The sequence below is a fragment of the Colossoma macropomum genome, unplaced genomic scaffold (genome assembly GCF_904425465.1).
Source record: "Colossoma macropomum unplaced genomic scaffold, Colossoma_macropomum, whole genome shotgun sequence".
NCBI lineage: Eukaryota > Metazoa > Chordata > Actinopteri > Characiformes > Serrasalmidae > Colossoma > Colossoma macropomum.
In genome coordinates, this window is record NW_023494805.1 from 26121181 (window position 1) to 26138300 (window position 17120).

The 17120-nt window shown below is 39.3% G+C and overlaps 1 protein-coding gene across 2 annotated transcripts in view; it reads left to right on the plus strand.

Annotated features, from left to right (window-relative positions):
• col4a5 (collagen, type IV, alpha 5 (Alport syndrome)) overlaps positions 1–14018 on the plus strand; it is a 59403-nt gene extending 45385 nt beyond the window's left edge. The window contains exons 33-52 of one of the 2 annotated variants that reach the window (XM_036596521.1): positions 16–162; positions 1023–1121; positions 1234–1323; positions 1426–1565; positions 1669–1795; positions 1946–2125; positions 2309–2359; positions 2489–2674; positions 5333–5341; positions 6822–6830; positions 7236–7369; positions 7554–7626; positions 7730–7801; positions 7892–8020; positions 8127–8225; positions 8489–8701; positions 9501–9678; positions 10199–10313; positions 10730–10902; positions 12540–14018. In XM_036596521.1, the coding sequence (XP_036452414.1) occupies positions 16–162; positions 1023–1121; positions 1234–1323; positions 1426–1565; positions 1669–1795; positions 1946–2125; positions 2309–2359; positions 2489–2674; positions 5333–5341; positions 6822–6830; positions 7236–7369; positions 7554–7626; positions 7730–7801; positions 7892–8020; positions 8127–8225; positions 8489–8701; positions 9501–9678; positions 10199–10313; positions 10730–10902; positions 12540–12624 (2309 nt within the window). In that variant the 3' untranslated portion in view covers positions 12625–14018. The remainder of the gene's footprint in view (positions 1–15; positions 163–1022; positions 1122–1233; positions 1324–1425; positions 1566–1668; positions 1796–1945; positions 2126–2308; positions 2360–2488; positions 2675–5332; positions 5342–6821; positions 6831–7235; positions 7370–7553; positions 7627–7729; positions 7802–7891; positions 8021–8126; positions 8226–8488; positions 8702–9500; positions 9679–10198; positions 10314–10729; positions 10903–12539) is intronic. The other variant, XM_036596522.1, reaches the window with a different exon arrangement.
• The last annotated feature ends 3102 nt before the right edge of the window (positions 14019–17120 follow it).

Here is a 17120-nt window from a genome sequence, read left to right on the forward strand (position 1 = left end):
TGTCTGCAATTTAAGGTGATGATGGTCTCCCAGGACGGCCAGGGAATCCAGGTAATGCAGGAACAAAGGGAGACAAAGGTGATCCAGGTATTCCAGGTCCTCCTGGCCTCATCACTCCTGAAAATTTGCCAAAAGGAGCCAAGGGAGATCCAGGACCTCCAGGTGAGTGGCTAGAGCTCAAGTAAAACTTTGGGGCAAATGCAAAGTATCCTGAAACACAAAAATCTCAAACAATCCCTATCCAGTAATCTCCTAAGTCAAAGCCAGCTATTAGTGTGGGCGACTGCAAATTTATTTTACTTAACATTTGCCTGCAATGTTCTTGTGCAGTCCTCGTGAATAGATATATTTATCACTGCATATGCAGCCTTTTTCCTGTTCTTTCTAAACTCAGGCAGAAACAAAAACATGAGATGGTGATTGTATCAATTTCAGATTTCACTTTACCACACGAGAAGTCAAGTGTAAACACCGTCAGGACATACTGTTAGCAGATTACGATTGAATCACTCAAACCACATTCAGAAGTGGTCAGAAACTGATCTTGACATTGAACACTAGTGTAAACAGAATGTGTTTTCATATCTCTATATAACTACATGACCCCAGACCAAGTGTCTTCATTTACTCCGGGCCGATGGGTGCATCCAGGCCACGTTTGTCCATTCAGATCAGAATGGGGAAAGAGTAAACAAAAGTAAAACAGAAATGACATCTGTGTTGATGTGCTTTTTATGCAGAAAAAGCTAAAGCGGATCTCATCTTTTCAAACTGGAGACACATTTTAGTAAAAAGTGTAAATGGGATCCAGTCAATGTTTATGCAGATATGACACAGACACAAAACACATGTTAATGCAAGCTGCAAACAGGCTCATTGAGAGGTCAGCATTTGATGATGATATGATGTATTTTGGATATTAAGTTTTCACTATTCACCTGTTGATAATCAAAAGTAATCCCTCTCCCTCTCTCTCTCTCTGTCTCTGTCTCTCCCTCTCTCTCCCTCCCCACCTCTTGCAGGTCTTGGTGGTTTTCCGGGAGCAAAAGGTATTGCTGGTCTCCCAGGAGACCCAGGTCCCGCTGGACTGGATGGACGTCCTGGCTCACCTGGACCCCAAGGTAACTTTTTCTTTCCTATAAATTGAGAAACCTCTCTCTGCCTTTGCAAGAGTCCAGATCAGTGTGTGTATATTTAAGGAAGTTCTCAGAAACACCCTCTGTTTAACCATAGGCCCAAAAGGAGAAACTGGACCTTTTGGAGTACCCGGAGCACCTGGCGCCCCAGGACTAAAAGGCAGTATGGGCGAGATGGGACTGCCTGGTAAGGTCTTCCCTGTAGCACAACTCTTTATGTAAAGTACACTAAGAGGCGTTGGCCTCTTGAGATGATGAAGCCAGGCTGAGTTGGTCCCTTCTGTGATAGGCCCTCGTGGAGCTAAAGGAAACGCTGGTTTCCCTGGACAACCTGGACAGCCTGGTTTTTCAGGAGCACCAGGGTTCCCCGGTCCCAAAGGAGAGCCCGGCACTCCAGGATTTGGACAACCAGGACTTCCAGGGCCCAAGGTAAGAAGAATCTATGTGTTTGAACAGTACCATAAAATTTCTTGTATTGGGTGCATATAAAAAAGAATCTGATGGTTTTAACTTTTCTGCCCTTGGTGGACAGGGTGATCCTGGCTATCCTGGCTCCCCTGGATCCCCTGGGCAAAAAGGTCTGCAAGGGTCTCCAGGCCTTCCTGGATTACCTGGAAACCCTGGAACAAAGGGTGATCCCGGCCTCCCAGGACTACAAGGTGCAGTACAACCAAATACACATTCTGCCATAATATACAAACAGTATAAAAATCCTTGACTCATTGCTCTGGTTAGATTTATAATACATTGTTCTCTCATAAGTGCATATCATCAACATAACAAAAGTTTGTTGCTGCTGTTGGCTGTAGGTGCACCTGGTACTCCTGGTCCTAAGGGTTTGGATGGAACCGCAGGAGCACCTGGCCTAAATGGAGCACCTGGAAGGCCAGGAGAACCTGGCCAACCTGGCTCACCTGGTTTCCCTGGAGAAAAGGGTCAAGCTGGTCGTGACGGTATTCCTGGACCTGCCGGAGTGAAGGGAGACCCAGGTAAGATTGCTAATGTAAGATTTGTATTATGATAAATTCAAGACGAAGTAGCTCATACACCAAAACATGAAATAGTTAAGCTATTTGAAATGTAGAAATCACATATTAATTATGCTGTCTGCATCTACCTGTTTGTAACATAGTCGTGATTTAAAGCACCTTTTTGTTTTTTTCTCCATCTAGGTCCTCCAGGTATTGGAAGCGTGGGTTCACCTGGTTTCCCAGGGTTGCCAGGTAAAGCATTTCACAGTTCTAAACGATGTAGATTTATCACCAGTGAACCGGGATTTTTTGTCTGTTTCTCTCAAGAGATCGACACCAACAAAGGAATATAATTCACTATGGCTTTCTATTATAATACAGGTTCAAAAGGAGACCCTGGCTTACCTGGACTGCCTGGTGCCCCTGGATACCCAGGATTAAAGGGAGAGGCAGGATTCCCTGGCCCACAGGGCCTTCCTGGTAGTCAGGGGCCTCCTGGTCCTCCTGGTCAGTCTCTGCAGGGCCCTAAAGGTGGTCCAGGTCCTCCTGGTCTACCTGGAAGACAAGGTAAGTTGCCCCATCTTATAATTTACACATTCTGGAATCTCCAGTCCTGCTTCTGGAGTGTTCTGTAACTCTTGAGGAGCAGGGTTGTCCTTGTCAATTGACTCTGCAGTCTGGTTCTCCCAGTAGTAAACCTTCTTATATACTTCTGGTGGCCGACAAGTACAATTAAAAACACTTTGCAAACTCATAAATGAGCTGCAAACGCAGAAGACACTTTCATCAAAATGACTACACCTGAACTACATTTCACAAACGCACTGCAAATTAAGAAAACACATGCAACTATAGAAACTCTGCAAAAGCCAGTCACAACACAATGAAAGTGAGCCACATAACAACAGAAATGTTTCTGGAAGACTCAAAGCGAATGAAATATCTATGATGGAATATCACTAAGAGAAGTATATAAGACCGTGGACACTCACATCCCAAGTTCATGTTAACCTGGCTGGCTAGTATGCTATCTGACATGTCATAGCTGTGCTATTGTAGTTCTCTGGTATGACTAGTTTAACCTTTACAGTTACACTCTACAGCTAATTCCCATTACGATACAGTGACAGTAGTAGTCTGCTTAAATAAAAGTTAACATTGAATGTGCTGCAAAGAATTGAAAAGTCTGAATGGCAGCATCCTCTTTGAGTGTCCTCCAGAAACACCTCTGTTGTGTTGTGATTGGCTTATCAGCGTTTCTGAAGTTGCATGCGTTTTCTCTATTTGCAGTGTGTTTAAAAAAATGTAGTGTCAGTGTTATCATTTTGATGAAAGTGATTTCTGAGTTTGCAGAGTGTCTACAAATTTGCAGCGCATTTGTAAAATGCAGCACCCGCGTTAACATTTTGATGAAAGTGTTTTCTGCATTTGCAGCTCGTTTTTTATTTGCAGTTTGTTGGGTCTTCTCAGCCACCATAGATATGAGATTCAAAAATCTTTATACAGTACTGTAATTAACAGTTTAGTTGGATAAATAGAACCAGACAGTAGAATGGCAATCTTGAATGTATTTAATCATGTGATTGATTTGCATGGAATGTTGCACAAATCAGCACAAAGTGTTTTGCATCCGTGTCACTGCACACAAAACAAAGAGAGAGCACAAAATCAAAGAGTCCTGCACACGTACACAACTGCCCACTCATTCCAGTGCACGCATACTTTTCTGTCACACCCATCTGCTCATTATTTGTGGATTTCAGAAATGTGTGTGAGGTTGAAGGGTTTGCACGCACCAATCAGTGTGTTTTACAGAAGCCCGACCACAGCCTGATAAGCATGGATTGATCCACGGTGTCCGCGTTTATTTATTTGTTTACTTGTTCTGTTTATTTGTTCATCTGTCCATTCCTCCTTATGTGTCCTCACTCCCTCCCCTCTCTTTGCTCCTGGGGAATGAAGGCTACGTGTTGCCTCCACAGGGTTTTGTCTCTGTCTGTTGTAACACTGAATTTAGTCATTTATAAACAGGATCACCAATTACGTGATGTTGAGTGTTGCATATGTATGTTGTGTGTTCACCTGCATGGGAACTGTGTTTTGTGTCTGAATGTTTAAGAAATTTAAAGCCATCACAGAACTGTCCAATATGGGCTCCATCAGTCAAAATGAACTGGGATAATGGTTTGATGTCATCTGATAAGAAGTAGCCTTGAAATAGGCTCCAACAGATAGATTGGTTCCCTGTCAAAATTGTTTTGGAAAATATATACTTATTTTAAATAAAAGTAAATAAAACTGTTAATAAAAGGGTCATTCTACCACTACATCAGTGAAGCTGTAACACCACTGACTGTAACATCACTAACAAAATCCCTCAAATCAGAGCTTTCCAAAATATAGTCCACAGCCATTTTAGTTTCAGTCACAATTTATGTAGAAATTTTTAAATATTGCATTCATGTTGTTATTTTATTTCAGTTTAAAAATCACAAATCATACCATTTACACAATCTTTTTGTAACACATGAAGCTGTCAGTATTTTAGCCAAATTTTATAGAAATAAAAATCAGTTATTTCACTTTCTGTGGACTTCTCAGAGTTGGTCTTGCTTGTTTTGATGTATGTTGTTTTGTTTTGTTGTTTATGTTTCTGTAACACCGCTGACAAAATCTTGGGACAAGAAAAAAAATCTTTATAAAATGTATACAATAATCAAAATAAATTTTGTATGAAATTAAAATATAGTTAACATAGTTTGAACAATAATTTTAATGCATTTTTTATGATTTAACTGAGAAACAAGCAACAAAATTGTTTAATATAAAAATAATGCTTCAACATCTGTGAAGACACTACTGTGACATGCGATTTTTTCATACACAACATAACATAGCTGTGTTAGTCATGTTGTGCAACAAAAAACCCAAAAGACGCGTTTTATATTTTTTGTTGGTTAATCAATAATAGAACAAAGAGTGCACAGATTTCAGCTGGTGTTTAATCTTATTTTGAGCTCATTTTCATGGCTTGAAAATTTCAAAACACCATTTGCAACTGCAATAGTAGAATGACCCTTATCAAAACAAGCCTAAAAAGGAGCCCAGTTTGGGGTAGTATGTGTCTGGCTAGACATATACCCAGATGCACTCTGGGTATGACGTGTACCTCCTGTTTCCCGCGGCATGTCTTCGATCCATCCTGATGACTCCTGATGGTGACAGGCCTGGCAGGTCAGATTCTTCAGTGTATACAGATTCTTTGATTTTTTGATGTCTTTTCTTGGAAATAATACAGGGCTTATGTCCAGCCATTTTCCTCAATCCTAATGTTATATACAGAACATGAATGGATACTTACCTTCTTTTTTCAGGAAGATGTTGAGAGAAATTGATTAATTTCTCTTGCATGCATGTCAAATAACTATCAATTGATCATGGCAGGGGTCACCAGTCTTATCTGCAAAGGGCCGATATGGCTGCAGGTTTTCATTCCAACAAAGCAGGAACTCACCTCACATAACTCATCAGTTGTTTGAAGACTGAGAGGAATCAGTTGTGCTCCTTCATCAGTAGAATGAAAACCTGCAGTCACACCAGCCTTGTGGATAAGATTGGTGACCTCTGCTCTACAATTGCTCCCCATTTTTTATTAAATTTGTAGTCTTATCACTGCATTAGATCATTCTAAGAACTTGCTTAATTTGCTATTACACAAGTTTGATACAGGTGATGCCATAAGATGAGCTGTGGAAACAATTAAAGGAATCTCAACCCACGTTTTGTGTAATAACAGGACTTTGATCGAGGAAATCAGTCATCTTGTTTTATGTATAGCCAAGATCATTTGTGGTTCAGAATGTCATTCTTTTAGTGTTTTTCTTCAATTTTTGTATCTGGAGTACAATTAGATTCAAACCACTCTTGAGGAATATGTATTAACTGAATCTCCATGTAAAATGAGTGTGATGTTTGATTGCTTTGAATGTTCATGTGAAAGAACCTGCTTATTAAGTGGAGGCCAAACAAAAATCATCTCTTTTTTGCAGTGTTTGTGTTTACCCCAAATGTTGGAACTGATTTTTCAATTTTTCTGCATAATTCAGGTGATAGGAACCAGGGATTGCAATGTCTACAACACTAATATAGCCTTTTTATTTATTATCTAAAAAGACCAGTGAACCTACGCTGTTTTTATATGTGATGTTGATAATATTGATAGTGAAAAAAAAAAACGGTGAATTTGAAAAAATAAGTTGTCTTTGGTTTATATTTCTCCTTACAATGCCTTGCATGTAACATTGTGCCATGACTTTATTTTAAACATATGTTTTAGTCCAAAACCTTTTCACAATCATAAAACAATGTCTCAGGCATCAGGCAGTGTATTTGTGTCTATTTAATGTAGTACTTTCTGTTAGGTAGCATATAGAGGCATTAAACCCTTTGATATGTCTGGTTCCTATCACCACCTCTACGAAACAATTCTATAAGAAGGAGCATTTCGCATTAAATCATTCTGAATGACTTTGTTTACATTTTTAATGCTTTAATTTTGCAGAAATGTTGAAAAATCAGTGGAATTCCCCTTTTACTATGTTGCTATGCTAACATTTGCTCTTTTGCTCCTCCTTGTTTTAAATCTGCATTTTGCTGCCGGGCTCTGTCTCTCTCTGGAATTTTGGGAACCTGTTGACCTTTGAAACCAATATAGGTCCTCCAGGTTAGATTCCTTGATTTGATGCCCAACATTATGGTTCTTTCATTTCTTTTTTATCTTTAAAACACAGTTTTATCATAATAGAGTCTGGGATGTGGCATGGACAGACATTCATTGTGTTAATGTTTGGACTTTCTTTCTCTCAAGGACAAGGTTTATAAAGCACTCATTAACCACGATCTGCAAAACACCAGTAACTGACAGAAACACATACATTTACTCACACAGACCAATACAGACACATGCAATCAAGCACGGAAATATAGTTTGTATGATTTTGATATTTTGTTGGTGTGCTGCAAGTTGTGGCCCTTGTAGACGTCCTGACATTAGGCTGAAACAAGTCATTAGTGGTATTTAATGGTGAGCAGAAGGTTAAACGCCAATTCTATCTTGATGCCTGTAAAGGTCCTCCTGGCCCAGAGGGTCCCCGTGGATTTCCAGGAGCTGGAGGGCAGAAGGGTGAGAAAGGCTTTCAAGGAGTTCCTGGATCACCTGGCTTACCTGGAGAGAAAGGAGAAACTGGGTTTCAAGGCTCACCGGTGAGTTACAGGACGAGTATGAAAGGATAAATAAATGTTTAGTGGGGATGAGGCTATCGACTTTGTAAAACTGACCAAGTTATGCTTTATAACTAAATTTTGATAGGGTTTCAGTAGTAGTTATCTCTAAAAATACTTCAGACTGACCTGACTTAAGTAACATTTGGCTTCTCTTTCCGGACAGGGCCCTGCTGGCATGCCAGGAAATCCTGGAGCTAAAGGAGATGTAGGTCTTCCAGGCGTTCGTGGATTCCCAGGTCGGTCAGATCTAAATGCTGAACTACAGCACTGAATTCCCCTGTCCATCTACAGCATTAGGTTTTTTAATAAGGTTATCTGCTGTATGTATGTCCATTGCAGGACCTAAAGGTTTGTCTGGTCCTGCTGGATCTACGGGTTCCCCTGGTGAGCCTGGTGATCCCGGTCCTCCAGGTGAGTGTACCATTGTGTATTCTTTGTAAAGCCATCATTACTTCTTACCAAAATGGCTTCTCTGATGTTTTTCTGTTGATTTTTTGCTAGGCCCTCCTGGTAAACCAGGTTTAGCTCCAACTCCCATTGTGGTAAAAGGTGAGCAAGGAGTGCCTGGTCCCCCGGGCCTCCAAGGAGTCCGAGGTGCACAAGGACCACAAGGGCAGCCAGGTCTGCAAGGTCAGTGTCACAAGCAGCACCTAATGAGTACTGGTATATTAGTAAATGCAACATGACTAGTAACAGTTTGCCTAAGGCTGTAACTTATCTCACATCACTTCCATAGGTCAGCCTGGTGCCCCCGGTCAGCCAGGTCCTGAGGGACCCCCAGGAGGCAGTGGCATACCTGGAAGAAAAGGAGATCAGGGAGCACCTGGGCTGCCAGGTAAGGGCTAGGTCGTACATGAAGTCATGATGCTTGTATTACAGATCAGTCTTGCATGTGCAGTGAATCAGTCAAAAAGGCTGTAATGCTGTTACACGCATTTCATGCTAAAGAAGGACAGTTTTGGTCTGTCTCATTCAGCCTTTAGCCATATCCTGGCAAACCAGGACTGCTTATGAAGAAGGGGTAAAGATCCATATCACACACCAATTTATTCCATTTCTATCATTCTTCTAATCCCCACATGTTGTAACCATCCTCAGGAGACAGGGGTTTCCCAGGCCCTCCTGGTGCAGAAGGCCCTCAGGGTTCTCCAGGCCCTCCAGGTCTAGTCTCAGCTGCACATGGCTTCCTGATCACACGGCACAGCCAGAGTGTAGAGGTGCCCAGATGCCCAGATGGCACCACACCCATCTACGATGGCTACTCTCTGCTCTATGTGCAGGGCAATGAGAGAGCCCACGGCCAAGACCTGGGTGAGAGAACTGAAAATTCATCCTTTGCTAGGGTTAACAGTCTAACTAAACAGTCATAACACACACACACACACACATATACTGGATGGTATTCCAAACAGAATGGCAGGATCAGGTCTGCTACACGTTTTACAGACCTGCACAACACTGTAGGCTTGTGATATTGTGTGCAATATATCATTGTTTGATTTGGATCACGCCCAGTAACTGCCACCAATTGACGATGCTAATGTGATTTCGTGCTTAAACTGGAGTAAATAAACTTGGTTTGTATTCAGGAATTTTGTTAGAAGCTAACTTTGTTCTCTGTAGTGGTGTGGTTTGGCAGCTTTTGCTATTGCATGTTTACAGGCTGTAAATAGCCACTGTTACTGTAGCTATGTGCTGTCTCTTTTTTTCAGTAACTGTGAAATCACTTAACTTAAAAATCTTTTAAGCCCCCTGTTCATGTTGGTGAGGGAAGCCATTTCATGTTTGGAAGACTGCAGCACGGCTTCATCAGTTTAACAAGCACGGCCACCTCTTGCTTCTTGCTGCAACAAAATGTTCTCAAGCCAAACATATCAGGACTTATTCCAAATGTGGATTAATGTTAAACAAAAAGTTGTTAAAAAAACAGATATCCAGACAAATAATGTTTGTCTGGTCCACTTTTGTGCATCCTCAAGCCTGGGTGTTCTAACACAACTAGAAACTATAATCATCTGTAACGTGTTGTTAAACTACTGATTCCTTTTTTTGCATGTTTCTTTGTCTTACCAATTCGCTTATCCTCTGCCCCTCTCTTTTCCTCTCTCAGGTACTGCTGGGAGTTGTCTAAAACGTTTCAGCACCATGCCTTTCATGTTCTGCAACATCAACAATGTGTGCAATTTTGCCTCACGGAACGACTACTCTTACTGGCTGTCCACTCCTGAGCCTATGCCCATGAGTATGGCCCCTATCAAGGGAGAGAGCATCAAACCCTTCATCAGCAGGTAAGTGCAGAGGGGTGAGAGGGGCTTCACTTACAGAAAAATCACACACAGAGTTTATCATACGTCTTACAGAGAGGGTCTGGTTCCCAGTTACAACCGTCATTTCTGTTCCGGGCACACTCTGGGCACATGTATACATATTTTCTGGGAACACAAGCCTGTTACTAAAATAGCCGTTAGTTAAATTGTAATTATATTTTGAACTCTGCTCTTTATTTACTAAATGATCGTGACATTCTTACACTTAATCAATGCATAATATAATTTTCGGGGTTTACTGCAGCTGTAAAGTCAATCATTCAGTGCTAGTTTACTCCTGATTTTAATGTACAAACATTTTGAATACTTACGGCTAATAGAATTTAACCCTTTAAGGTATGACTGCAAGGCTGAGCAAAGCTCAGCAAAAGCTTGGGCTCAAATGGCATCTGCTACTAGAGATTTTTTATGACTATTTCATTATGCTATAATCTCTTTACTAAAGAAGGGTCTACATGTAAGCAAAACTCAATGTGTTTAGATGTGCTGTATGTGAAGCCCCAGCCATGGTGATTGCAGTGCATAGCCAGACCATCCAGGTGCCAGAGTGTCCTGAAAATTGGATCGATCTGTGGATTGGCTACTCCTTCATGATGGTACACAACACATTCTCACCCTTCACCACCCTTTAAATATGATTTTGTTTTTTTAAATCTAAGCTGTAGAAAATCAGGGAAACCTCTTGCAATGTTTAGTACTGGTTTTCTAGATAGGGATTCAAGCATTTCCCTGGCCTACATGGCATTCTGAAAGGAGAAACAGAAAAGTATGCATAGTCCAGGAATAGGCTTAATCTTTACCTGGGAATACCAAGCCTTAATGTTCCTCTTCAGACTAAGCTATTATTAAGACATATTAGTAATTTGCAAAAAAATTAAATGCTAATTTCCCAGTGTATGCAATTCAAGCTTATAGTGGTAAAAAGCTATAAAAAAACATTAAAAATTCTTTAGTTCAGTTAGTCTGTACAGAGATGGATCTTATATTTATTTGCCATTTGTTTTCTCTCTAGCACACTAGTGCAGGTGCGGAAGGCTCTGGTCAGGCCCTGGCCTCTCCTGGCTCCTGTCTGGAGGATTTCCGCTCGTCTCCCTTCATCGAGTGCCATGGCCACGGAACCTGCAACTACTATGGCAACTCCTACAGCTTCTGGCTGGCCACAATTGACAGGAATGAAATGTTCAGGTAGCCAACAAGATGCAAAATAAACTGTTTGCCACTGTGCAGCTCATGAGCCCTTATTCATCAAAGTCGCATAGAACCAATTCAGGAAACTGTAGTATAATAACAAAACAATCGATAACGTGAGTTCAACTGATGACTCAGCTTCAGTGCGTAGAAACAAGCGTCCGCGCGCAAGTAACTTATTTGCGGTGGACAGGCCCCCAATTTATTGCAAGTATTCAGCAGACCCATAAGCTCATAGGTGGAGTTTGAGGTTGAGCAGGAGGGGCACTGCCTCAACTTCTGGCCAGAGCTTAAATATTTTTATGGTTTAAAAATTACAATTGACAAGAATAAAAAAATTGAAAAGAATAAAGCGCGTAATGAATAACATGTGGCAGCTTTTGCTTTCAGAGTAATGTGATTATTAAAAAAAAATGGCTGCTTCATCAATAATATTGCAGTGGCTCGTACTGTACTAGGTCAGCTTTATCAGTTGTGTAAAGCAAAGGTCCTTATAGGCCTGGCATTTATTAATATCAGTGTGCACATAAGAACTACATCCATTTTAGTACAAAGGTTTCCGGGTGCACAATTAGTATTATCATTATTTTCTATTTCTACTATTATTGCTGATATTAATGACATTGTTGACAATAACTATGTAACCATAAATCAAGTTTTTTTTCAGGCTGTTAAAGTATATTGCTCAAATTTACACACACTCCTACCAGACGTGATTGTGATCATACAGATTCACCTAAGATAAAACTGATGAAATTTGTGTGCACTTTCTTCATGATCAGATTTGACCATATGCAACACTGATGAATAAGGCTCTGTTTTGTGTCACATAGCGGATACTAGTATGGGTAGCAAGGAAAACATACTCCTAAATCAGCACTTGTGATTGGAGCAGATTTTGTATTGCATATTTAAGTAAGATCTGTAGCTACTTTGATGCCAACACATGCATTTCTTACCTGTTCCTTCCTCTTGTCTGGTTAAAGTTGGCATGGAAATAATGTTCAGAAACAAGTTCATCAGTAGATGATCAGTAAAGCGAGTATTGTTGAACTTCCTCTGTAATACTGATTATTTTATTCCCAATTTTTCAAAATTTCTACACAAATAGATCTTTAAGATGGAAACAAAGTCATTCCAAGTGGTTTGATGTGAAATTTTAGAGTTGTTCACAGTGGTGGTAGGATCCAGGCGTCTGAAGCGTTTAATGCCAAGAAAAGATGCCTTGCAAAAAGTTATTGCATATTATATTATATTACAGTATGAATGTGCTGCCTTAAGCCTGATACATTGTTTTACAATAGTTTTGAGATAAGCTAGTCTCAGCTGTAATGGAGAGGTATATGCATAGCATTGTACAGCAAAATAGTACTTAAAGAAACACACATAGGTTCATTGGTCATTTTGGATATATTTGCATTGTAGAAATTGTGATCCCTGGTTCTTTTCGCCACCACTGTGAAGAAAGCTGAGTTTCTCTACAGTGCACCATTTCACATTACTTTGTTTACATCTTAGAGACTGAATAAAGCAGAACTTTTGAATACTTGGTGAAGTTCCCCTTTAACACTTCAATGTCTTTGGGAAGTTCTCTGGGATCTGTGTACTGACTCGTCCTCATCTGCTCCTATCAGGAAGCCGCAGTCAGAGACGCTGAAAGCAGGGAACCTCCAGACACGCGTGAGCCGCTGTATTGTGTGTATGAAGAGGACGACGTAACATAGCGATGCTTATGCTAACACTATCGTGGCCCCTTGCCAGGGATCAGCCATCACCGTGGCGACTGCAACCGTTACGTCGAGAACAGGTGGAATTCCAATGGTGCTTTATCTTCAACTCTACACAGCAAAAAAACTGAAAAATAACTAGTCTTTTTTTCTTTTTTTTTTCTTTTTTAAAGAAGTACCTCAAAAAGGAAAAAAAAAGTTCTGAAAGGTGCTATGACGGATGAGTGATAAAAAGTGCATTTTTTTCCTCTCTTCTATAAGAGATTTTTTTCTTTAAAAGAAATTCTTTTCCTGATAAAATTTTGATGGTGGTACACAGATAATATTTTTTGGAGAGAAGTGCTCTTTTTTCTTTTTCTTTCAGGAGTGGATTTGTCTCCTTGTTACCAAATCGGCACTTTGAACATCAAAGAGAAAAATGCACTGAACAGTTACATTAGCGCGACTAAGTGTTTTTTTTGGTTTTTTTTTTAATGCTTTCGTTCTTTTCCGTCACTCTTTTCTTTCTCCCTTTTCTTGGTGGTACTAACACTGAATATCCAAGAATTTTAACTATAGAACTTTTATCTCTTTTTGTAAGTAATAAAATGTGTATATTGTGTAAAACACCTTTTTAGTGTAAAACATTAAGTGGTACTTTATAATGAATTTCTGGGTTCTTTGGCTCGTGTTCATTTACTTACACAATCACTCACTCACTGACTCACATGCTAGCTCACTTGTTCACTTACACAGATATTTGTACAAAGTAAACATGCTTCAAATGAAACAGTATTTTATTATATATATATTTATATAAATATATATATGTAACTAAGCTTGAATTGGCTGTGTATTTCTTCTTATCATAATTCATTCTCATCATCAGGTACCTATACAAACTACTGAATTTGAGTGGACAGAATTTTTCTTGAAAGCTACCTTCCCCCAGTTTAGGTGCCCACTGCCAGTTTAAACACCTGATCAAGCACGCATTACTGTTCTAATCCAGATTTAATTTAACCATAATTTGTTGAAATCAGTAGAATATTAGTAATGTGAGTTTGTTTAGTTTCTACTGGGTCTCATGTCACCGTGCACCACAGTGTGGTTTATATTGTACATATGGCGAACAAGAGAGACAATGATTCCTTTGACTGTTTTCAAATCTTTTTTGAATTTGAGTCATCATAGGGTGCAAGAATGTGTATTTCAGATTCTGTTTTTTATGTTTATTATCCAGAAGTTGTTATAAACTTTTAAGAGACTGAAATAAAAAAAATCTTAAGTCCACATATGTTTGTGTCAGCATAAACATTTCTGCAGTATTCATTGTTGTCTTGTTTCTAAAACTCTGCAGTATCTGCAAACAGCATGGCCAATAAAGTTTTTATGTTGTCATGGTAACTTGCCAGTGTTGCATTTTGATTTAATTTTTTTTTAGACTGGTAGATACAGTCATATGCAAAAGTTTAAACATCCCTAGTCAAATGAGATGTTTTGTTGTTTTTCTAAGTGAATATATGCAAACACATCATCTCAGAGAACACATAAATATGGCATTTCTCTGCAAACTTTAGTGCAAAATTTCTATTTATCTGCTGAGTATCGGTAAAAACACAAAATATAGAAGGTGGCATAACTTTAGTCATATTTTGTTTTTTTTTCCAACATGTTAGATTCAGCAAATAAACAGTAATTGTGCATTAAAGTGTGCAGAGGTTTGTTCTCTGTAGAGGATCTGTATAGCTTTTGCATAGAACTGTCCTGCTGAAAGAAATGCACTTGCATTCAAGAGCCACTAGAGGGGGTACTGCTGGCTTTTTTAATTGTAGTACACACAGGACTTTTTTGATCCTGACTGCTGTTTAGGAACTTCAGGCTTAACCTTTACCCTTACCTCTGACTTTAGTAATCTCTCTGCCAACAAGGATTTGGATGCAACACAATACAGCCCTGCTGACTGATTGTGTCTCTGGACGTTTTCCTCAGACTCAGTTGTGCACAGTGCCATGTAGACATCTTCCCCCAACCCAGGCACTTCCTTACATAATATCTGTTTCGGAGTGCAACCTTTACACATGAACGGACATTTCAGATGGCATTGCCATGTTTTAGATGATTTGTGTTCAACTAGTAGAAGTGTGCAAAGCGTTGGAAAGATCAGATCACGCTTTTGAATATTCTTGTCAAGGTTCATCTTTTATTTTGGTCATCTCTCTCTTTTTCTCTCTCTCTCTCTTTTTCTCTTTCTCTCTCATTATTTTCTTTCCTCCACAGATTAGTTCATGACCAAAGCAGACTAAGCCATGAGCTTAGGGAGGTTAGCAGCTCCTTAATAATCTGTAGAAGGGCCAGTTGACTGAGTCTTGCCCATGACATTTGGCTGCTAATCCATCAATAGGATCATGAAGCAGGGATAGTGATCTCTTAGCCTCTGGCTTATGATAATAGTCTTTATCAACGCAACAAAACAGAGGTCTTAATACAGGCCCATTTTAGCTGGAAATCTGGTTAGGTACAAAGTGATCATGAAAAAGTATGTTAAAATAAGCTTTTATTAGAATATCAGTGGACATTGTCAGCATAAAAATATTGACCAGCACATGTAAAAACAGACTTAACAGGGACTCGTAAGGTTACACTCTACTGTCAGGAGATCAGTCTGACTCCTGACGATGGCAGGGTCCATGCTTAACTGGTCCTGTTTAACTGGATGTTGTGATGCACAGTAAAGGATGCACTTTTTGGGCCTGGCAGTGGATTTTTGGGTATACACGTTTATGCAAAGGTACATACAAAAAAAACGCACAGTTTAATCTTTAATGCACAGTTTTTTGCTGAATGTAAGATATTGGGGGGGCATAAAATGTGGCCTGTGCAAAAGTCATGGTGCATTTTACACTAAATGTTTTATTTATTTCCAAAATGTTAAAGTTAGCAAATAAATAGAAAATGTGCACTAAAATTTACAGAAAAAGTTCAAGCAAATGCATGTTTTGCACGATGTAGAGAACATATTTTATTCATTTCATAATACTTTTTTACATATTGTGTTTCACATACAGTGTTGCTAAGTATTATAAGCTAATGTAACTTAAGAAGCATATTTTAGATTAAAAAAAGTTTTATTTCTCCTACACTTGTGATTTCACTCTTCAAATGCACAAAAAGGAGTTAGTGAATTACAAAATTGCATCTTTTCAACTGACACTACATGTGTTAAAACATTATTAGATAAATACTGTTGTCTTCCACATTTATATGTCTTTACTGTAACACTTGGCAAATTGTTTAAGTTAAACAAGCCTACTTTCAATGGAAACAGAACGTGGGCAAAATATGGGAAATCCTAATCGAAGTGTCTCTGGATTTATAGAAAAGCAAAGTAAATATATCTTTTTACATTTACGATGTTCTACATTTCCTTGCCATACAGATTAACTGTGTTATAAATGAAATCATATTCATGTTAAATTCTAATATATTAGGCGTTTTTTTTACCAAAGGTAACATTACAGGCCATGTTATTTGTCATTTAGGCACGTCCCAGAAGAGTGCTTTTACTGTTTTTCTGAAAAACTGAGCAGTCAAAACTGAGTACAGTTGTAGAAAAACTCTAAAAGGTAAGAATTAATATAATCATTTCAAATGTGGCACTACTTGTGCATTGTGTCTGTTCCAATTCAACCCCAAATTAAATACCCTGATACATATCCTGTATCGTATGTCTTCAAGTACTGTGCTATCATATTTTTGTCATATTGCCCACCTTTAGATCTGCCAATCTCCAATGTTAATTATCCAGAGGAAGGTGACGTTAGTTTGCTGTGACTGGTACAGAGCTCACAGCGGCTCAGGTTGAAATGATCCTAATCCTACATAGTGTTGAGACTCTTACACAACTGTTGAGCTCGCCACATGATTAATCTAAAGTTATTATTAATAGTACGTCATGTTCTGATTATGATATTAGATTTGGAGCCTGTTTAGTCTGTGAGATCCTAATAGCAACACTAAAATACTTACATTAGATAGACAGCAGCACTGTTGAAAACAAAATTACCCAGATAACAAAAGCTATCTGGAACACGATGTTACCTAAATTTCAGATTTGCACTGGGGGGCAAGTTGAGTGCCTTGGCTTGTTTGATGATCTTTTCTCCAAACTGGCAGCCTCTGCAGCGGTGGGTCAAGCGTAATAGTAGTTGCTGTGCTTGACTATTCACAGCCAGGGATCACATCTCTTCCACTTGAGTGACATGCACAGTTGTAGTGGACCCTCAGGAGGTGCAAGAAGTGCAGCAGGTACATTGAATTAAGCAGAAAGCACCATGTAGATTACACAACGAATCAAAATGTGAGGATACATGTGTAAGCAGAACAGATATGCATGTATATGTCCTGACAGAGAAAGTCTGAAAGTTAAACTAATGGCTTAAAAATGTTTGTTATAGGAATTCTGAGGAAATACTCCCTAGTCTAGTAAACTGTGGTTTAACATTAATA